At 45.5% G+C, this 22,673-nt stretch overlaps 1 protein-coding gene across 1 annotated transcript in view; it reads left to right on the top strand.

The window, feature by feature from the left end:
* The window catches only part of LOC309550156 (cyclic GMP-AMP synthase-like), a gene marked incomplete at its 5' end in the record, with an annotated part of 137,014 nt that extends 115,139 nt beyond the window's left edge, over nt 1–21,875 (top strand). Inside the window, one exon of the mRNA XM_082250589.1 lies at nt 21,423–21,875. Within this exon, the coding sequence (XP_082106715.1) occupies nt 21,423–21,762 (340 nt within the window). The 3' untranslated portion in view covers nt 21,763–21,875. The remainder of the gene's footprint in view (nt 1–21,422) is intronic.
* Nucleotides 21,876–22,673: the final 798 nt, after the last annotated feature.

Below are 22,673 nucleotides of genomic sequence, written 5' to 3'. Positions count from 1 at the left end.
GGTGTTGAACAGCGGTTGGCTTTGGTCACTATCAAAGGCCAAGTGTCGGCTCTGGCTGCGCATGCCCTGATTCGCACTTTTATTCAGGGGTTTTGCCATATGGCTCCCCCCCGAGGCGATCCCGGCTACCTCCATGGGAATCTGAATTTGGTATTAACAGTTCTTCAGAAACCTCCCTTTGAGGACATTAGGGAGATTCCTCTGCTTGCCTTGTCTCAGAAGGTTGCCTTTTTGGTGGCTTTTACTTCTGCCCGCAGAGTATCTGAATTGGTGGCGTTGTCCTCCCGCTCACCTTATCTGGTGGTCTACAGAGATAAAGTGGTACTTCGACCTAATCAGTCGTTTCTTAAGGTGGTTTCTGATTTTTATTTGAATGAAGACATTGAGCTGCCTTTGCTTTGTCCTAAGCCCAAGCATTCCAAGGAAATGGCATTACATTCTTTGGATGTGGTGCGGGCAATTAGAGTTTACCTGGCGGCTACTGAGTCGTTCAGAAAATCAGATGCTCTATTTTGTCCTTACCAAAGGATCTCGTAAAGGATTGAATGCGTCTGCTGCGACCATATCCAGATAGATCAGACAGATGGTAGTTCAGGCTTATTCGCTGAAGGGTCAGATTCCTCCTTTCCCTGCGAAGGCGCATTCTACTAGGGCACTGAATGCTTCCTGAGCTTTTCGCCATCAGGCGTTAGTGCTGCAAGTTTGCAAGGCGAAAACTTGGTTGTCAGTGCACACGTTCACAAAATTCTACAAAGTAGATGTGTTGGCATCTTCGGATTCCTCTTTTGGCCATAAGGTTTTGCAGGCTGCTGTTTAAAAGAGATTTTTTTTTTCTCTTTGAGGGTGTATGTTTTTTCTGTGTGAGCTCAAGTTGTTCCTAGTGGAGCCCAATGTTACCTGGTTGGCTAAGTTTAGCCTTGGGGAATTACGTTCTTTTTTGCGTTTTTTCCCACCCCTCATGCAAATACTGCTTTGGGACGTCCCAATGGTCAAGAAGATATGGAGCTGCATCTGTCAATGAACGATAGAGAAAACTGGATTTTTGGCTTACCGTAAAATCCTTTTTCTTTTAAAATTAATTGACAGACGCAGCACCTGCCCCTCTATGAGTGGGATGGGGTTTTTTTTCTTCTAAACACTGCTTGCAACAAAACTGAGAGCTATAGCAAAGTGAGTGGGTGTATGCCTGCAGGGACTGCCCCATATCCTGCCTAGTGTCCTACTGCAGTAGTGGCAGTATAACCCAATGGTCAAGAAGATATGGAGCTGCGTGTGTCAATGAACTTAAGAGAAAAGGATTTTACGGTAAGTCAAATCCATTTTTTTTTCTCATAGTGTGGAAAGGGATCAAATCATTTGCCAGGCTTTTTATTGCTGTCTGTGCTCCCATTAGGTATATTCACCCTCTGTCCTGCTTACTGTTATCATCAAATGTGAAAGTAAAAGATAACTCCAGATTTTATGTTGTCTCCTGAACAGGAATATCTTCCAATAGGGACACTAGTTCTGGTGACAAAAAGGGATTACCTCACTTGAGAGAGATTTTCTCTCGCTGTTTGGCTGTGGGACAGGAAGTGAAGGGAAATCTCCCCAATGGGACACAGATAGCAAAAATAAACCTTACAGGAGTTCTATAACCCACCCTTTCTGTGTCCAAAATGAAAAAAGAAAGTGTTAACTTAAGTTCTACTTGAGGCTCCATGCACACTAGTGTTTTTCATAAGCTCAAAAAAAGCTAGAAGAAAATGCTGGATGGAAAATGCTGATAATAGCATTTTTGTGCCAGCTTCTAGTAGCATTTTAGTTGCTTTTAGGAGAATTAGCATCAGTATTACAGAACAAAAAACAGCAAAGGAGGGTGCCAGGTGAATGGGAGTTTAAAAGCAGTAACACTATTAACCACTTGCCTACTGGGCACTTAAACCCCCTTCCTGTCCAGCCCAAATTTCGGCTTTCAGTGCTCTCACACTTTGAATGACAATTACTTAGTCATGCAACACGGAACTCATATAATTTTTTTGTCCTTTTTTCATATAAATAGATATTTCTTTTGGTGGTATTTAATCACCACTGGGTTTTTTATTTTTTTGCATTATACATTTAAAAAAAAATAAAATAAATACATTTAAAAAAAAAATTCTTAGTTTCGGTTAGAACATTTTGCAAATTAGTAATTTTTCTTCATAAGTGCTACATATCTTTGGTAAAAATAACCCACATAAGTGTATATTATTCGGTCTCTTTGAAGGAGAGTCTACAAGCTATGGTGCTAATCATTGAAAATTTATCACATCTGATGTACTGACAGCCTATCCCATTTCTTGAGACACTAAGAAGCCAGGAAAGTACAAATACCCCAAATTACACATTTTAGTAAAGTAGACATTCCAAGGTATTTATTAGTAAGAGGCATGGTGAGTTTTTTGAGGTTGTCATTTTTTTCCCCCCCAAAATTCTTTGCACAATGAAGATTTGTTTTCTCCCTCACAAAATTGTCATTAACAGGTTGTTCCTCTTACATTGCATATGCATACTTGCAACTACACCCCAAAACACATTCTGCTATGCCTTACTAAGTATGGCGATACCACATGTGTGGTACTTTTGCACAGCCTAGACACCTAGAGAGGCCTAACATGCAGGGAGCACCATCAAGTGTTCTAGGAGCATAAACTACACATCTAACTTGTTGACTACCTATTACTCTTTTGAAGGCCCTGGAGCACCAGGACAAGGGAAACACCCAAATGTAATATCTTTGAGGCATAATGTGTCTTTTTGTTTTCCATAAGTTTTTGGAAAGAAAATGAAAATACTTTTTTTTTTTTTTACACAAAGTTATCAATTTTAAAAGATATTTCCAACATACTGCATGTACATAGCAAAATGACACCCCAAAATGCATTCTGCTACTTCTGAGTATGGCGATACCACATGTTAGACTTTTACACAGTCTGCTCACATACAGAGGTCCAACATTTAAGGAACACAGTCAGGTGTTCTAGGGACACATAGCATGCACATACCAAGAATTACACCCCAAAATACATTCTGCTGAGCAAAGGGTAAACAAAAGATTTCCTGTGGTTTTAGTAGCCCAGTTGTCCACAAGGGGAGAGCACTGGTCTAGGCAGCAGACAGGGACTTGGTCAGCAAACACAATTCTCCAGGCAACAGGTAGGGATACTGTCCATGGTCAGTGCAGGCAGAGATTTTCTCAGCAGTGCCAAAATATTGGTCCTGGTAGTAGGCAGGAAAATGGTCCATAGTACAGGTAGCAGGCAGAGATGTGGTCAGTTCAAGCATCAGGCAGAGGCATGATAGCAGTAAATCCTGCAGGCAGAAGTAGGGTCTTAGTCAGGACAGAATGGAGACAGTGGTAGAGGCTTCTACAACCCACATCTCGTTGAAGTCTCCGGTCTGAACACCCTAATGTGGGAACGAAAAATCAAAATAATGTTTTCATCCAGAAAACCATTTCGGAGACCCTCACATGTGAGACCCCTGTGTTATGAATCCCACTACTCCAGTAGCAGGGTACAAGAGTAGTCCAAGAGGCAGGCAAAAAACATGGTCAAACAGACCAAGGTCAGTGCCAGAGCAGGCAGAGATATGTACAGAAGCAGTAGGCAGAAGCGTGGTTGAATAACAGGCCAGGGTCATTTCAGGAGCATGCAGCAGCATACGGGGTGTGAAGGTAAATGGCAGGAATTGAGGATTAAGTTTACCATACTTCACTAATAATTTAGAGAAGTATGGAAACAGCAGAAACAATCACCTATGCAGAGGCCTGATTGGGAAGGACACTGGGGACAATAAGAAGAGGTGTCTCTTCTAACTCCTCCGGTACACATCCTAAATTTTTTCTGCCGTTTTTGGCATGTTAGTTGATTTCTTCCTGGTAGCCAAGGAAGGGTGGGGGGCTTTCAGTGGATTTGCAGTAGATTATATAGGAGTTGTATATGGCCAAATAAAAAAATAAAAAATTAGACTTTTTTTTTATACCAATGGTATGTTCGTCTTGTGGCAAGATAGAGCATTTGGTCGTTAAAGTCCACTCCCCCCCCATGAACAAAAATTGTATTCATGGACACATGTTGGCTTTTGGTTTGGGCCATTCCTTCTGGGGATTTCCCCGTAGGTGTTATTGTGGATTGAAGACAGCCTGTAGACCTCCCTTCTGTCCCTCCATTTCACAGTCAGAATTTCCTCGTTTGGCAGACTCGCCGACTCCCCTCTCCTTAGCTTCATAGTAGATGAGCCTTTGAGGAAAGCCCTTCCTTTTCTTTCTGACGATGCCACATGCTGGAGTCTTCTTTCTGTGAAGGTTGCGCAACAGGGGCAAACGCGTGTAGAAGTTATCTACATATAGATGATATAAAATATATATACCAAGGTATATTCCCCGCGCCAGAGAGTATGTATATCCAATGAATAATATAAATTTTAAATAGTCGGTAAATTGTATTAAAGTGAATATTGCAGCATCAGCTATAGAGTAAATTAATGAATGATCGTAATAGCCTTACTAGTAAGACTAACTACAGCGCTTGCTGAGTGTACCCCTAGTGGTGAGAAAATATAGTGCAGTGTGAAATACTTTGTCACTTTGCTAAGCTTAAGAGTCTGATTACTTTTGAGCAGAGTGCAATAAATATCCTGACTGACCCAGTATATAATAGTACAATTAATGATATTGCCGAATAAACAATAAACAGTGAAAAAGGCTTAAAAGTGCACATGGTCTGTAGAAAATATAAATATATATATAACAAGTTCAAATAAAGTGACTGTAGTGACCAAACAGTTCAAATAATATAAGTCCTTGGGCAAATGTGCTTATCCAGTAAGCTCAAAGTGCGGGTGCTCAAATGTGGGTTTCCGATATTCCTTGTGACATCAATATTTCCACCGTGGTATGGGTAAATTGAATAACTTACCAGATCCAGTGGGTCTTATCATTAAATATCTGGTTCTGGGCATTACTGCGGAGTAGATCAGCATGTGGTGGATGGGGTGGGTTGACCCATACGAACATAATTCATTTTTATTTAGCGAGTCCCATATTGAATGTGAGGCCCAAAAAAAAAAATCTTAAACTCCCCCACTGTTGGGTCTCTCCACTCATAGGGATGGGAATAATAGGACGTTGGGTTACTAAAAATAAATTGTACGTAACAGGTTGCACTAGGCCACAATTGATGATAGCAAGTCCTCTGTAAACTCTGTAAAAATTAAATTAAATAAATCTATTGGGGCAAAATACTCAGCGTTCACCTGGACTACTGGCTGGGCAGTGAAAGGGGGGGGGGGGTGATAGCTTCTCCTAAATTAGGAGGAAGGGACAAGGGGTTCTAAAGGGCATAGGGAAGGCTGGCATGGGTCCTAACCCTTTGGGACTGAGGTGACACCCCACTAGTACTTGGCCTTTCTTGCGCAGGTACTGCGGTGCTGGTGGAAGCGACTGCCTCCTCCTCACCAGAACACCTTTGTTGGTGGGCAGACGATCTTCCTTTGAGTCTGTCAGTGTCCCACTGCTTAGGACTGGCGTAATTTACATCAGAGTCAGAAGCTGAATTGGAATCCAAAGCAAAGAGCTCCCAGTTGCTCTTGTTGGCCACATTAAGAATATTGTACGCCTCCTCAGCTGAAAATCATTGTTTAGACATTGTTGTGGTTATGAACCTACACAGATGTGTGCTGATAAGCGTGCACTGATGAGCCTGCACAAATGGGTGCTGATAAGCCTGCACTGATAAGGTGGCACAGATGTGCTCTGATAAGCAGCACTAATTAGCTACACTGATGGGTGCTAAAAGGGTTCCACTGATGAGTCGGCACTGATATGCGGCACTGTGTGACGCTGATGGCAATATGACATAGATAGCACTTATGGAACTGTGCCACTGGCAGCACTGATATGCGTCACTGTGTGACACTGATGACACTATGGGACAGTGACACTGATAGCACTGATGACATGGTGACACTGCTGGCACTTATGACACTGATGACTGATCACACAGATAGGCACTTTGACACTGGCACTGTGTGGGCACTATATTTGCTCAGTAAATGGTTATTATCACAGATCTCTCTCCCTCCTCACACGCGGTCTCTGTGTGATGGAGAGCTGTCAATGAGAGATGATCTCATATGTTTACATTTGAGATCATCTCACATTGGACACGCCGATCACATGGTAAATTGCCACTGTGGTTGGCCAGTTACCACGATCTGTAATTGGCTGTGTCCAAAGGACACAGCCAACACAGATTTTCCCCAATATGCGCCGCTGGGAGCGTGTTTCTGGGAGGACGTACATGGACGCCCTGGATATTAAGGCTCGCGTTGTAGCCATCTTTTGGCTATAGCGCGGGTGGTTAAAAACACTTCAAGGTGTCCTGTGGGCAGCGTTCAAGGTTAGTGCGGGTGGCCATGCAGACAGGCAGCTGTCACAATCGGGTGGAAGACCACTGTACATCAAGCTCAAGACAGCTGCCACCGACTTTATCCCTGTACACTGCCCACCGGACATCTTGAAGTAAGTTTTTTTTATAGTGTTAATGCTTTTAAACTCCCATTCACCTGGTGCCCTGCTTTGCTGTTTTCTGTCTCCCCCGAGGGATCCCTACTTCCTGTCTAAGGAGCTGCCTGTGATATTGTGTGAGGCATCCCCCTTCCCTACCCCCCCTTATTTACTTTCGTTGATCGTAACACTTATCAGAATTTATTTTCATCACTGTCAGTGAGCGCTGACTTACTTGCTATTTGTTCCTTTGTGTTATATTACATTATTATTGAACAAGTCTAGCTGAATGTAACTAACCACTACTATATATACCATGACCTGGATAAATGAGAAGCATCAAAGACCTTATGGCTGAAGTCCCACTTTTAAAATACTGTAGCTCTTATCGGAGAAACCAAAAATAGCTTAACCGGTTAAGGACCGTTCGCCGCAGTTACACTGCGGCAGGCAGCCCCCCCTGTGCGAACCGAAGTAGGTATACGTTGGTCGCGCGCCTGAAGCTAGGGGGTAAGCGTGCACTTCCAGCGGCGGGGACCGCGATGCACGGGCCAGATGGCTCCGATTTGCTGCCTGGCACCCGCAGTCGTTCCCTGCTGAGAGAGGACAGGCAGCTGTTGCAAACACAGCTGACCGTTCTCTCTGGAATGATCACATAGTGCCTATGATCCTGCTATGTAGGATCACAGGTCTCTGTGATCATGTCACAAGCCCGCCCCCTTACAGTTAGAATCACTCCCCTAGGCTCACATTTAACCCCTTGATCACCCATAGTGTTAACCCCTTCCCTGCCTGTGTCATTATTACAGTAACAGTGCATATTTTTAGCACTGATTACTGTAGTAAAGTCACTGGTCCCCCCCAAAAGTGTCAGAAATGTCAGGGGTCCGATCTGTCCGTCGCAATCCTGCTAAAAATCGCAGATTGCCGCCATTAATAGTAAAAGAAAAAACCAATAAAAATGACATCTTTCCCATAGTTTGTAGATGCGAGAACGTTTGCGCAAACCAATCAAAATACGCTTATTGCGATTTTTTTTTTTTCATTTTTTACCAAAAATATGTAGCAGAAAATTGGCCTAAAATGTTAAAAAATTTAGATTTTTTTTTGGAATATTATATAGCAGAAAATGAAAAATATTGTTTTTATTTCAGAATTGTCGCTTTTTTTTGTTTATAGCGCAAAAATTAAAAATCGCAAAGGGGATCAAATTCCACCAAATGAAAGCTCTATTTGTGGGGAAAAAATACATCAATTTTATTTGGGTACAGTGTCACACGACCACGCAATTGTCCGTTAAAGTAACGCAGTGCCGAATTGCAAAAAATGGCCTGGTCATTAAGGAGGCAAATCCTTCCGGTCCAGAAGTGGTTAATTTCCACCACTCAAAGGTGGCAGTCAGACAATACCCACTGCTCTCATTTTTATTACACCGTTCTACAGCTCAGGAGAGTCAGCAATCTTTTTCGATTTTAGTGGCATATACAGTGGGGATCGAAAGTTTGGGCACCCCAGGTAAAAATTTGTATTAATGTGCATAAAGAAGCCAAGACAGATTAGATATTCTTATAATATGTCAACAAAAGTTAGATTTTATTTCCATCTTTGACACTTTCAAAATTACAGAAAACAAAAAAATGGCGTCTGCAAAAGTTTGGGCACCCTGCAAAGTTAATATCTTGTACTGCCCCCTTTGGCAAGTATCACAGCTTGTAAACGCTTTTTGTAGCCAGCGAAGAGTCTTTCAATTCTTGTTTGAGGTATCTTTGCCCATTCTTCCTTACAAAAGTCTTCCAGTTCTTTGAGATTTCTGGGCTGTGTCACGCACTGCTCTTTTAAGGTCTATCCATAGATTTTCAATTATGAGGTCAGGAGATTGTGAAGGCCATGGCAAAACCTTCAGTTTACGCCTCTTGATGTAATCCCCATAGATTTCGAGGTGTGTTTAGGATCATTATCCATTTGTAGACGCAATCCTCTCTTTAACTTCAAATTTTTCACAGATGGCATCAAGTTACCATCCAAAATTTGCTGAAATTTTATTGAATACATTTTTTCTTCTACTCGTGAGATGTTCCCTGTGCCACTGGCTGCAATACAACCCCAAAGCATTATTGATCCACCCCCATGCTTAACAGTTGGACATGGGTTCTTTTCATTAAATTCTGTGCCCCTTCTTCTCCAAACGTACCTTTGCTCATTCCAGCCAAAAAGTTCAATTTTAGCCTCATCGGTCCACAGAACTTGTTTCCAAAATGCATCAGGCTTGTCTATATGTTCATTTGCAAAGTTCAAACGCTGATTTTTGTGGTGAGGACGTAGAAGAGGTTTTCTTCTGATGACTCTTCCATGAAGACCATATTTGTACAAGTATCTCTTTATAGTGGAATAGTGTACCACAACTCCAGTGTCTGCCAGATCTTTCTTGAGGGATCGTGCAGTCAACTGTGGGTTTTGAATGGTTTTTCTCACAATCCTGCGAACTGTTCTGTCTGATATTTTTCTTGGTCTTCCAGATCTTGCTTTAACTTCCACTGTTCCTGATGACTGCCATTTCTTAATTACATTCCGAACAGAGGATATTGACATCTGAGAACGCTTTGCTATCTTCTTATAGCCTTCTCCAGCTTTGTGAGCCTCAACTATTTTCGGTTTCAGTTTTCTAGACAACTGCTTAGAACATCCCATGATGCTGATTATTGGGGCAAGGTCAGATGAGTCTGGGCATTTAAAACCTTTGAGATTGACATCACCTGGTCTTCCCAGACGATGATTGAGAACAATCCATGACACTGGCAGGTCTCAGCCTTGCAAAGGGGGCAGTGCATGCTATAAATTCTGCTGGGTGCCCAAACTTTTGCAGACGTCATTTTTTTGTTTTCTGTAATTTTGAAAGTGTCAATGATGGAAATAAAATCTAACTTTTGTTGACATATTATAAGAATGTCTAATCTGTAATTTGATGCCTTTTGGAGATTTTTCCATCTTTCCTTGGCTTCTTTATGCACATTAATACAAATTTTTACCTGGGGTGCCCAAACTTTCTACCCCCACTGTACACAAGAAGAAATTAAAGAATTTGACAGTACATCCACTTTGTTCATCAGCAATTCTTTAACCTCCTGCCGTCCGCGCTACAGCCTATATACGGCTGCAGCGCGGACTCGAATTTTCGGGAGGCCGTTTTTAAATGGCCTACCAGTGACACGCCCCCCGCGCGCTCCCGCGAGCGCGCATCGGGGGGAATCTGTGTCGGCCGTGTCCCTTGGACACAGCCGATCACAGATCGTGGTGAATGGCCAATCACAGCGGCCATTCACCACGTGATCAAGCCGTCCAATGAGAGATGATCTCATATGTAAACATATGAGATCATCTCTAATCACCGGCGCTCCTTCCTCACACAGAGCCTGCGTGTGAGGAAGGAGGGAGAGCTGCACAGCGCCGGGGACACAGAAAAAAGTAATCAGGGCACCGATCACCGGTGCCCTGATTACCAGAGGTACACCAAACACACCTTCGATGCCCACAGTGCCCACCATCAGTGCCCCCCATCAGTGCACACAATCAGTGCCCATAGTGCTGCCAGTCAGTGCCCATCAGTGCCTGCTCATCTAGGCACTGATGAGCACTGACTGGCAGCACTATGGGCACTGAGTGTGGGCACTGATGGTGCTGCTCATCAGTGCCGCCCATCAGTGCTGCCCGCCAGTGCCCATCAGTGCTGCCCGCCAGTGCCCATCAGTGCTGCCCGCCAGTGCCCATCAGTGCTGCCCGCCAGTGCCCATCAGTGCCGCCCGCCAGTGCCCATCAGTGCCGCCCGCCAGTGCCCATCAGTGCCGCCCGCCAGTGCCCATCAGTGCCGCCCACCAGTGCCCATCAGTGCCGCCCGTCAGTGCCCATCAGTGCCGCCCGTCAGTGCCCAGCAGTGCCACCTCTCAGTGCCCAGCAGTGCCGCCTATCAGTGCTCATCAGTGCCGCCTATCAGTGCTCATCAGTGCGGCATATTAGTACCTCCTCATCAGTACCACCTCATCAGTGCCCATAAGTACCACCTCATCAGTGCCCATCAGTGCAGCCTATCAGTGCCCATCAGTGCCGCCTCATCAGCGCACATCAGTGAAGGAGAAAAATTTATTTATTTTCAAAATTTACTCGCAAAAAATAAGAAAAACTTTTTTTTTTTCAAAATTTTCTGTCTTTTTTCTTTTTTTTTATAAAAAAATAAAAAACCCAGAGATGATTAAATGCCACCAAAAGAAAGCTCTATTTGTGTGAAAAAAATGATAAAAATTTTATATGTGTACAGTGTAGCATGACCGCGCAATTGTCATTCAAAGCGTGCGAGCACTGAAAGCTAAAAATTGGTCTGGATGGGAAGGGTGTTTAAGTGCACAGAAGGCAAGTAGTTAAAACACAGCTATTTTATTTGTGAGTTGTACAAGGTGGATTTTGTTTGCTCCATATTCAAAAGTGTTCAGCATATTAGAGAGGAATGCCACCCGACCAAACTCTCCATACCTCTGATATTATAACATGCCAGGGCTATTTAGTGAATTGAGCTTTCTTCCTTTAGGAGTTCATGATAATATAGTATTGCATCCCAACACCCTTGTGAGTTCTCTTTACAAACAGAGAGTAACCAGGAAGAACTGTTATAAAGGGACAGTCCACCCAAAGCTTATATTTCAGTTCTTGGTAGATGCTATAGCCTTAACCCATCATGTAGTCTTTCAGGGATCCTGTTAAAGCGGAGTTCCGGCCAAATTTATTATTATTTTTTTTTTTTTTAGCTAAAAATACCCCAAGAATAGTCAGGGCTCGTGCATTTAAATAAAGATATCCAGTAAACTGTCCCCTGTTTTGTTTACATCGCAGCATGAATTAATTACTTTTAGCAGTTGTTGTACAGCGCGGCCATCTGTGGTGTGGACATCTGAAGCCGCAGCGTCCCTCTTCCGGGATTTCGCACATGCGCAGTGCGTTGCAAGCGAGTCCTACAGCTTGCAGGCCAGGTTCCATAGCCATTTGACTCCTGGGATTGATGACACTCCTCTCCCAGGAGCCAATGCAAAGCCGGAAATTATGTAGTTGGCCGCGGCCGCATAAGGAGGAAGTGAAAAGATTTTGCTCCATAAATAAGGTAAGTAAACCGGAAAAAAAAAATTGCCAATTCATTTTTAGGATGCACACAAGTGCTGCATAGAGGGCATTGTAAAATGTGGGTGGAACTCCGCTTTAATGCTGACACACAAAGTGGGGACAGAACACTGACACACAAAGTGGGGACAGAACACCTAAAACTTCTAAGTGAACACAGAGTTTGGAACTACTGTGAGATCTTACTGTTGGAATATCCAAGACATATCTTTCACTATAACACAAATATCACTTTCTCTATCGCTCATTGACAGACGTAGTCCTCGGTGATACAGCACCTTCGGGTTATGTTGCCTCCACAGGAGTAGGACTAGACAGGAAATGAAAAATGCTCTGGCCACACCCCAGGGGCAGTCCCCGAGGGTATATCCTCTCTCTCTCCGCCACAGCAAATCAGTTTTTTTCTGTCTAGTCAGGAGTAAGGACCTAGATACCTTGCTGGGATCTTCGGTCCTGGCAGGATTTTTTTCTTAGAAAAGAATTTTTTTAAGACCGCTTTTTTTCTCCAGTGTTCCTGTGAGATCTTCAAGCAAGAAAGCTGAACTGGGCGACGGGCGGGATGTTGAGATCCAGTGGTCACCCCAGTTCAGCCTACGAGCGCGTGCAGGCCATAGCTCCGCGCTGGGTCGGCCGCGACATAGTCCCACTGGACGGAGACTGACCCTGCGAGATAAACGTCTCGCTGAAACGCCAAAGACCATGAGTCACGGCGCCCGTATTGGTCGACAGCCCTCCTACCTCGGTGGAGAGGGGTACTGTCAGGAGTTGGCGCCCTTCTGGTTCCGGTATGGTGAGTAGTATGTTCCCCCTTTCCCCCTGACGGGTCTTGTGGTGAACGCGGGCCTCTCTCTGTAATGGTAAGGATGGGTTCCCCTCTATCCTACAACATGTCACAGATCCCCCTAATTGAGTGTGATTTTTGTGTACAAGAAGCCAGGAGGCTTGGTTTGGGAGCTGACAATCTAATTGTAAAAATGTGTAAATGATTGTAGTCAGTGGCAGTACTAGAACTTTACTGTGATAGTATAAGGTATCCTACCTGTCAGTAGCCACAGGGCGATGTCTATACATGTATACTTCATTCCAGATCATTCCTCCAGCTAAGCAGATGCCTCCCGACGGCCACGGACCGCATACGGCCCGCTAGGGTCCGGTACCTCCAACCACGCTGACCACCATGAGGGTGAAGGGTTGTGAGGCCGAGATCCTTCTGCAGACATGCTGGTAGATCGCACGAGGCCGCCATTTTGGTGTAGCCTCGTGTCTCCAGCATGGGGGCGGCCATGTTTGAGGTGACTCAAACACCTCATGGAGCCAGGGGGAGGAGCCGGCAGGCGTGTTAAGGGGCGGAGCCGCCTCTTTTACCCAGGAAATAGGGCCAAAGACTTCCTGTCTGTAACAAGACAAGCACTGAGCAAGCTGATGAAAACTTCTGTGCATCAGGGATGAGCCTTGGGGTCTGTCTCTCTCTCTGTGGGGTACAAAAAGGCAGGTAACACTGAGGGGCGCTGTTGCGACTGGGGGACACAAAAAAAAAAAAAAGTTTTTTTTTTTTACTTTGTCATTTTTTGTCGCTGGCAAGTGTCTTGTATAATCATTGACCCTGCCGCATAGGTATCCCCACCTGATCCCCTCAAGGTGGCCGCAGGACCCTCCAGTACCCCACTTGTTTTTAATGCATTATCGGCAGTTTTGGAGTCTTTGGTATCCCGGGTGGAGGTGGCCTGTCAGGGACGGGGGTCAAGTAGCAACCCCCGCCTACCCCTATTGTTTATCAGATACTTTAGATACGGATTCGGAACTGGTCAATGCAGTTGCAGGTCCCTCTTAGGGGGCTGTTGTCTCAGGTAATATCTCCTCAGCAGTGAGGAGCACGTTTCTGCCTCCGCCATAGCACAAGAGTGGTGGATGCACTAGTTGCACTTTAGTCTTGAGGTTACACCGGCAGAGGTAGCTGAGACTGAGATTCCTTTTTGGTACTTGTTAGCCTACCAAAAGGGCGAAGGATTTTCCTTTACCCAAATGGGGTCGTTTTGAAACGAACCCCTGTTATTTCCAAACGCATGGCTAGGTGCTATCCGTTTGAGGAATTCCTTTTTATAGGATAGACGGTACCACCTGCTGTCTTGCCACAGACTGTTAGGATAAAAAGACCTCGTAACTAACGAGGACCTTCCTTTTCTGCTCATATAGAGTTGTTCGTTCCGCGAGGGCGGGCGATAAGGCGAAACCCTCCAAAGCCCCTTTAGAGGGGTTTCAAAGGGCGCTGGTCGGGTAAACAAAGAGTCCGGCTCAGCCAAGCCTGAAGAATATAGCCTGATGCGCCCCTACCCATCTTTGGGGTGGGGGGGGGATGTCTTCACCGGTTTCTGGAGGACACAGGATCGAGTTTCGATCACTTCCACCGGTGCGATTCTGCCCTTCTAACATTGAACGGTTTCAGGGGTTCTATTCGAACCTATTCACAATGCCCAGGAAAGAGGGCAAGGTGCGTCCAAATCTGGACTTGGGAAGAAATAGAGTCCATCCGTACAGTGGTGGCCTCCCTGCATCAAAGAGATTTCCTGGCGTCCATAGACATATAGGATGCCTATCTTTATATCCCCATCATCGCAGGACATCAGCGTTTTTTTCGCTTTCCCAAAGATCATCCCTGGTTCCCACCAGGAGACTGAACTATCTGGGCCTAAGGTTGGATACATCCTGGGCAAGAGAGTTTCTCCTTGCTGGCAAACTCTAGAAGGTTCAGTCAACGATTCGGATGTTGTTGTCCGTCAATTGGCTGGGACTGATGGTGGCCTTCTTAGAGGCAGTACCGTATACCCAGTCTCATACCCGAATTCTCCTGAAGGAGATTCTTTTTTAATGGAATCAGAATTCCGATTCCCTGGACAATCGGATCCGGTTGAGTGAGCGGACCAGGAAGTCTCTGATGCTCAACCAGGGGAAGTCATTTCTTCCGATAGTATCCAGATTACCAATAAGGGTATCGGAACTGAGAGCGATCAGATTTTGTCTGATTTACTGGATCGAGCAGCTCTAGAGCAGCCCGATTCGGATCCAATCGCATATGGCCTCTTCATCCAGAGGTTTTTCCCTAGCTGTCCCTTCATTGGGACATCCCGGATGTGGATCTGTTGGCACCTTGGCCTAACAGGAAGGTGCGGAGGTTTGTAGCTCGCGCCACGATCCTCTAGCGGACGCAGCAGAAACGCTGATCGCCCCGTGGGGGCAGTATCAGCTACGGCATGCCTTCCATCCTCTCAAGTTGCTGCGGGAACTTCTTCGCAGGATAGAGGTGGAGGGAATTCCAGTTATTCTGGAAAATCTGGATTGACCTCGTCGAGCCTGGTACGCCGACTTGGCGAGGCTAGTCACGGATGCTCCTTGGAGACTTCCTCTCAGGGAGGATTTGCGGTCTCAGGGACCGATCTTCCATCTTGCTTTACAGTCGCTGGCTTAATGGCCTGGCCATTGAGACCCAGGTACTGAAGGACAAGGGAGTGTCAGCTTCAGTTATTCCTACCTCCAGTTAAAGCAAGGAAAGCGACTTCCAGCACATGGAAGTCTTATATTGCATGGTGTGAATCTATTGGATTTCCCCCACAGACCTATTCGGTGACCCGAATTTTGGTCTGTCTGCAACAAGGGGTTGAGCAGAAACTATCCTTGAGCACGATCAAGGGTCAGGTTTTCGGCGTTAGCAATCTTCTTTCAAGAAACCTTTGGCTAATCATTCCTTGGTGCGGAATTTCATCCAGGGGGTGCGACATCTGGCTCCACCAGTGCGCGCACCCTTACCGCCTGGTATCTTAATTTAGTGTGGTCGGTTCTTCAGAAACTTCTCTTTGAAGATATTAGGGAGATTCCCTTGCTTACATTCCCAGAAGATGGCCTTCTTGGTGGCCATTACTTCTGTACGCAGGGTGTCAGAACTGGCCTCATTATCCTGTCGTTCCCCACATCTGGTGGTTCATAGGGATAAGGTGGTTCTTCTTCCGAATCCATCCTTCCTTCCTAAAGTGGTTTTCGTAAGACGGACTCACTTTTTGTGATCACAGATAGCCCTTGAAAGGGGTTGCCTGTGTCTGCCGCGACCATATCTACATGGATCAGTCAGACGGTGGTACAGGCTTATTCTATTAAGGGTCGGAATCCTCCATTCCCTGTTAGGGCGCACTTCACTCGAGCGCTCAGTACTTCCTGGGCCTTTCGCCATCAGGCGTCAGTGGTCCAGGTATGTAAAGCGGCCACCTGGTCGTCGGTACATACCTTTACAAAATTTTATAAAATTGATGTGATGGCATCGGCGGATGCCTCATTTGGCCGCAAGGTTTTGCAGGCCGCAATTTGAGGAGACCGGTGGTCTACCTCGAGGGTTTTTTTCTGTTTGAAAATTTTTTTTTGAGTCTCATCATTAAGGATGAGCATTGTAAACTTCTAGTTGGCACCGGTTGGGCCTTCTAGATTTGGATTTGATTTCCATTTTCCCACCCCTCATTTGTGATACTGCTCTGGGACTTCCCGAAGGTGCTGTATCACCGAGGACTACGTCTGTCAATGAGCGATAGAGTAAAATGGATTTTCTCTAGCGCTCATTGACAGACGTAGTCCTCGGTGATACACCATCTTCGGGTTATGTTGCCTCCACAGGAGCAGGACTAGACAGGAAATTAAAAAGCTCTGGCCACACCCTAGGGGCAGTCCCAGAGGGTATATCCTCTCTCTCTCTGCCTCAGCAAATCAGTTATTTTCTGTCTAGTTAGGAGTAAGGACCTAGATACCTTGCTGGGATCTTAGGTCCTGGCAAGAATTTTTTCTTAAAGGATTTTTTAGACCGCTTTTTTTCTCCAGTGTTCCTGTGAGATCTTCAAGCAAGAAAGCTGAACTGGGCGACGGGCTGGATGTTGAGATCCGGTGGTCACCCCAGTTCAGCCTACGAGCGTGTGCAGGCCATAGCTCCGCGCTGGGTCGGCCGCGACAAAGTCCCATTAAAGGACTGACCCTGCGAGTTAAACGTCTCGCTGAAACGCCAAAGACCATGAGTCACGGCGTCCATATCGGTCGACAGCCCTCCCGCCCCGGTGGAGAGGGGTACTGTCAGGAGTTGGTGCCCGCCTGGTTCCGGTATGGTGAGTAGTATGTTCCCCCTTTTCCCCTGACGGGTCTTGTGGTGAACGCGGGCCCCTCTCTATATGGTAAGATAGAGTCCCTCTCTATCCTATAGATGACACAGATCCTCCTACTTTGAGTGTGATTTTATGTGCAAAAGCCAGGAGGCTTGGTTTGGGAGCTAACAATCTAATTGTATACATGTTAAAAAGATGTAATCTGTGGCATTCTGGGAATCTTACGGTGATAAGAATAAGCTACCTACCAGTCAGAAGCCACGGACATGTAGACTGCCTTCCTAATCAGATCTCCAGCTATTAGCAGGCCTCCCGAATGGCCATGCGGTCCGCCAGGGCCGGTACCGCCAACCACGCCAAATCCCCATGCAGAGAGAGTGTTGTGTGCCCTGCAGCACACCGCTATTCAGTACAGGCCGCCGCCATTTTTTTTTTTTTTTGCTGAATTGCACGAGCCGCCATTTTGGCGTAGCCTCGTGTCTCCAGCATGGGGGCGGCCATGTTTGAGGTGATCCAAACACCTCGTGGAGCTTGGGGAGGCGCCGGAAGGCGTGCAGAGGGGCGGAGCCGCCTCCTTTCTTCCTGGGCAGCCAGCCAAAAGACTTCCTGTTTGTCAAGACAGCGCTGTAACCTGTTGCAGTTAAACTCTGAGCATCAAGTGGTGAGCCTGGGGGTCTATCTCTCTCTCTCGATCGATAGGGATCCCTAGCAGGTAACACTAAGGGGCTTTTTGTGGCGCTGGGGGTCTGAAAAAAAAAAAAAAAAAAGTTTTTTATTTTTGAATTATATTTTCCAGGAAGTGACTGGAATTATCATGGACCCTGCCACACATATTCCCCCACCTGTTTCCCTCGAGGGGGCCACGGGACCCGCCGGTGCACAGAGTGTAGAGTCATTTACAGCAATTTTGGAGTCTATGGTGGCTCGGGGGGAGGCGGCCTGTCAGGGACGGGGGTCAAGGAAGCGACCCCCGCCTACCCCTATACTATCTGACACCTCTGACTCAGATTCAGAGATGGTCACTGCAGTTGCAGGTTCCTCTGCAAGGGCTGTTATCCCAGGTAAAGCCCCCTCAGACAGTGAGGAGGACGCTTCTTCTCCTGCTATAATTCAGGAAGAAGCATTGGTGGACGCACTAGTTGTGGCAGTGCAGGAAACCTTAAAACTTGAGGCTTTACCGGCAGAGACAACTGATACAGAGATTCCTTTTGGTACTAATAAGCCCATCAAAACGGTGAAGGTTTTTCCTGTACCCAAATGTTTCGGTAATCAGATTAAAGGAGAATGGGAGCATTCTAAACGTACCTTTACTATTTCCAAGCGTATTGCTAGACGCTATCCGTTTGAGGAATCCATCATTAAGAAATGGACGGTACCACCAGTGGTGGATCCACCTATTTCCAGGCTGAATAAAGGCACGGTTATCCCAGTGGAGGACACTTCGTCCTTTAAGGATCCGGTGGATCGAAAGATGGAAGCAGAGTCCCGCACCATCTTCTCTCTGATAGGGTCAGCATTTAGACCAGTAATTGTTATTGGTCTAGTTTCCCAGACACTTACGGAATGGGCGAAAATGGTACGCCAAGACCTTAGGGGAAAGGATATTCCCCAGGAGACATCTGATTTGATGGAACAGATTATACAAGGGCTACAGTTTATCTGTGACGCAGCCTTGGACACTATTCCCTTATTAGGGCATGCATCTATGTCAGCGGTGATCCTCAGACGTGTGCTGTGGTTAAAATGCTGGTCAGCTGACCTAGGTTCCAAGAAGACCTTGACAAATCTCCCTTTTCAGGGGAATCGTCTATTTGGGGCCAACCTAGATGAAATCATTAAGGATGCCACTGGGGGCAAGAGCACTTTTTTGCCACAGGCTGCAAAAGCTAAGGGACCTCGCAACAAGCGAGGACCTTTCTTTACCGCCCATAAAGGGCGCTCGGCTGGTACTAGCGGGAAAGGCAAGACTCCTCCAGGAGGGTTCAAGAAGGGCTGGTCGGACAAGCAGAGTACCAACCCAGCCAAACCCGAAGCAAAGGAGTACACAGCCTGAAGGTGCGCCCCCACCCGGTTTCAGGGTGGGGGGACGTTTTCACCGGTATTCAGGACATTAGATCGAGCATCAACCACTACTACCGGTGCGATTCTTCCCTTCCAACATTTAAGTACTACAGGAAGCGGTAGTTACCGTTCCCTGAATAGATCTTTTCCTTTACCTTTTCCTAAGATTAGTCCCTATACCTCACAGGAATCGGATCTGGTTGACCAGATAGGCCAAGTAGCCTCTAGTCGGGTGACTTCGGTCCCTGAGGTTCAACCAGAAAAGATCACCCTTCCTGATAACAATCAGGTATCTGATAAATGTGTGGGAACAGAAAACGACCAGACTTTCTTGGATGGTCGGGGCCAGATACCTCTAGGGACGCCTGGTTCAGATTCTATCAGCGCCAGTGGTCCTAGAAATTCTAGGCTGGCCTCCTCAAGCCGGCCTGGCCGACTTGGACATGCTAGTCGCAGACGTTCCGTGGGAACTTCGTCTCAGGGAGTGTCTGTGGTCTCAAGGACCAATTTACCATCATGCTTTACAGTCGCTGGGTTTAATGGCCTGGCCATTGAGACCCAAGTACTGAAGGACAGAGGTTTGTCTACTTCAGTCATTCCTACCCTTATTAAAGCAAGGAAAGCGACTTCCAGCAAGGTCTATTATCACACATGGAAGACTTATATTGCGTGGTGCGAATCTTTAGGATTTCCTCCACGTACCTATTCGGTGACTCGAATATTGGCCTTTTTACAACAAGGGGTTGAGCAGAAGCTAGCCTTGAGCACCATCAAGGGTCAAGTTTCAGCATTAGCAATCTTCTTTCAGAAACCTTTAGCTACCAAGTCCTTGGTGCGGGATTTCATCCAGGGGGTGCGGCACCTGGCTCCTCCAGTCCGCGCGCCCTTACCGCCCTGGGATCTTAATTTGGTTTTGTCGGTTCTACAGAAACCTCCCTTTGAAAACATCAGGGAGATTCCCTTGCTTACTTTATCCCAGAAGGTGGCCTTCTTGGTGGCTATTACTTCTGCTCGCAGGGTGTCAGAACTGGCTGCATTATCATGCCAGTCCCCATACCTAGTGATTCATAGGGATAAGGTAGTACTTCATCCTAAGCCATCCTTTCTTCCTAAGGTGGTTTCAGATTTTCATCTGAATGAAGATATTGTACTACCTTCCTTGTGTCCTCAGCCCAAGCATCATCGGGAACATGCGTTGCATTCCTTAGATGTGGTTCGGGCAATCAGGGTATACCTGAAAGCTACGGAATCATTCCGTAAGACGGATTCACTTTTTGTGATCACGGATGGCCCCAGAAAGGGTTTGCCTGCATCTGCCACGACCATTGCCAAATGGATTAGACAAACGGTGGTACAGGCTTATTCTATTAAGGGTCAGAGTCCTCCGTTCCCTGTTAGGGCGCACTCCACTCGAGCGCTCAGTACTTCCTGGGCCTTTCGCCATCAGGCGTCAGTGGTCCAGGTATGTAAGGCGGCCACCTGGTCGTCGGTACATACCTTTACAAAATTCTATAAAATTGATGTGACGGCATCGGCGGATGCCTCATTTGGCCGCAAGGTTTTGCAGGCCGCAATTTGAGGAGACCGGTGGTCTACCTCGAGGGTTTTTTTCTGTTTGAAAAAAAAAAAAACATTTTTTTCTCTTTTTTGTTGAGTCTCATCATTAAGGATGAGCATTGTAAACTTCTAGTTGGCACCGGTTGGGCCTTCTAGATTGGGATTTGATTTCATTTTCCCACCTCTCAGTTGTGATACTGCTCTGGGACGTCCCGAAGGTGGTGTATCACCGAGGACTACGTCTGTCAATGAGCGCTAGAGAAAAATGGATTTTTGTAAGATCTTACCGTAAAATCCTTTTCTCTTAGCTCATTGACAGACGTAGTCCCCGCCCCTCTGTTTTTTGAGTTGGGTTGGGTTAAATCTCTAAAGACTGCTTTTTCACATAACTGATTTGCTGAGGCAGAGAGAGAGAGGATATACCCTCTGGGACTGCCCCTAGGGTGTGGCCAGAGCTTTTTAATTTCCTGTCTAGTCCTGCTCCTGTGGAGGCAACATAACCCGAAGGTGGTGTATCACCGAGGACTACGTCTGTCAATGAGCTAAGAGAAAAGGATTTTACGGTAAGATCTTACAAAAATCCATTTTTTGTAAAATCTTACCGTAAAATCCTTTTCTCTTAGCTCATTGACAGACGTAGTACCCGCCCCTCTGTTTTTGAGTTGGGTTGGGTTAAATTCTCTAAGCACTGCTTTTGTGACATAACTGATTTGCTGTGGCGGAGAGAGAGAGGATATACCCTCGGGGACTGCCCCTGGGGTGTGGCCAGAGCATTTTTCATTTCCTGTCTAGTCCTACTCCTGTGGAGGCAACCTAACCCGAAGGTGCTGTATCACCGAGGACTACGTCTGTCAATGAGCTAAGAGAAAAGGATTTTACGGTAAGATTTTACAAAAATCCATTTTTTTGGCTGACTTACTCTTTATTATATTTATAAAAATAATCAACTCATTTTTCCTCATGCTTTATTCATTATACTTTGACAGGAAAACATGCCTTAAACTGCTGAAGCATTTACTGGAAATGCTTAAAAATGATGGAAGACAGCGAAAAAAGCTGGATAAGTTCTGTTCATATTATGCAAAGACTGCCTTGCTTCACCTATGTGCAAAACATCCTAGAGATGAAGAATGGAAACTAGAAGATCTAGATATGTGCTTTAACAGATATATACAGTTTTTTCTGTCTTGTCTTGAAGATGCGTTCCTACCAAATTTTTTTATACCATCGCATAATCTCTTTAACCAGGACAGTGTTGATTGCAATTTGCTTTATAATCTAATAGTTGATGAAATACAACATGGTTATCCACTGTTTAACTTGTAAAACCAGACCTTGGCTCTAAACTGTGGCCAAGCTTTAGATGTTGAGGGTCACACTACCAGGCCATCATTACCCATTGCCAATCCATCGTGCCCTAACTGCATGAAAATGGAATTAAGGATACTTCTACCTCAATCCGAAGAGCTGAAGGTTTTGCAAGGTCAATTTTGGCAAAAAAAAGCAGGACTTTGTAAACATTTAAATTCACAGTTAATTTTTATATATATATATTTTTTTTTTTTTTACTGTAAAATTGTGAGATTCAGATATACATATGTATATTTTAAATGTATGTTTTAAATGCTGCATAATCAGACAACCTCTTTCTTTCCTGCATCAACTGTATTCCTTGGGCAGTGGAGCTGACCTAGGATACAGAAGAGCTTGCCCTTACAGGATAAGTTCACCTTTGGAACATTTTACCTGTTTCTAGGGTGGAAAATGTAACATCTGCCCCCCCCCTCCCTGTGACAGCAGGTGGGGGGATCTACTCCCTGCAACAACTATCACAATCTAAAAATAGGGGAGCAGGGCTCCGCCCATGTGGCTGCATCATTCTTTCACAGTTTTCTGTAAATTATTAACTTAGATTGCACATGTGATCTGATGATTGTGGGTACAATGCTCTGCAGGCTCCTGAGAAAATATAAATTAATGCACATTTTTTTTTTTTTTTTAACCTGCAAAAAATGTGCATTTGTGTTTTTTTTTTTTTTTCCCAAAAAGGTGAACTTAGCCTTTAAAACAATAAAACCTGGATGTTACAGAGTGATCTTACTCAATTTTAGAGGTTACATAGTTAGTCATGAAAAACAGTAAAAAAGTGCCTCAAGTGCAATTAGTTCAACCAACAGAAACAAAAGTTAACAAACTGTTGAGCCAATTTGCTTAGACAGGGGAAAATAATCCTTTGT

This window comes from Pelophylax lessonae, assembly GCF_965119305.1.
Source record: "Pelophylax lessonae genome assembly, chromosome: 3".
NCBI classification, from domain to species: Eukaryota; Metazoa; Chordata; class Amphibia; order Anura; family Ranidae; genus Pelophylax; species Pelophylax lessonae.
This window is presented reverse-complemented; position numbering and strand designations above follow the sequence as displayed.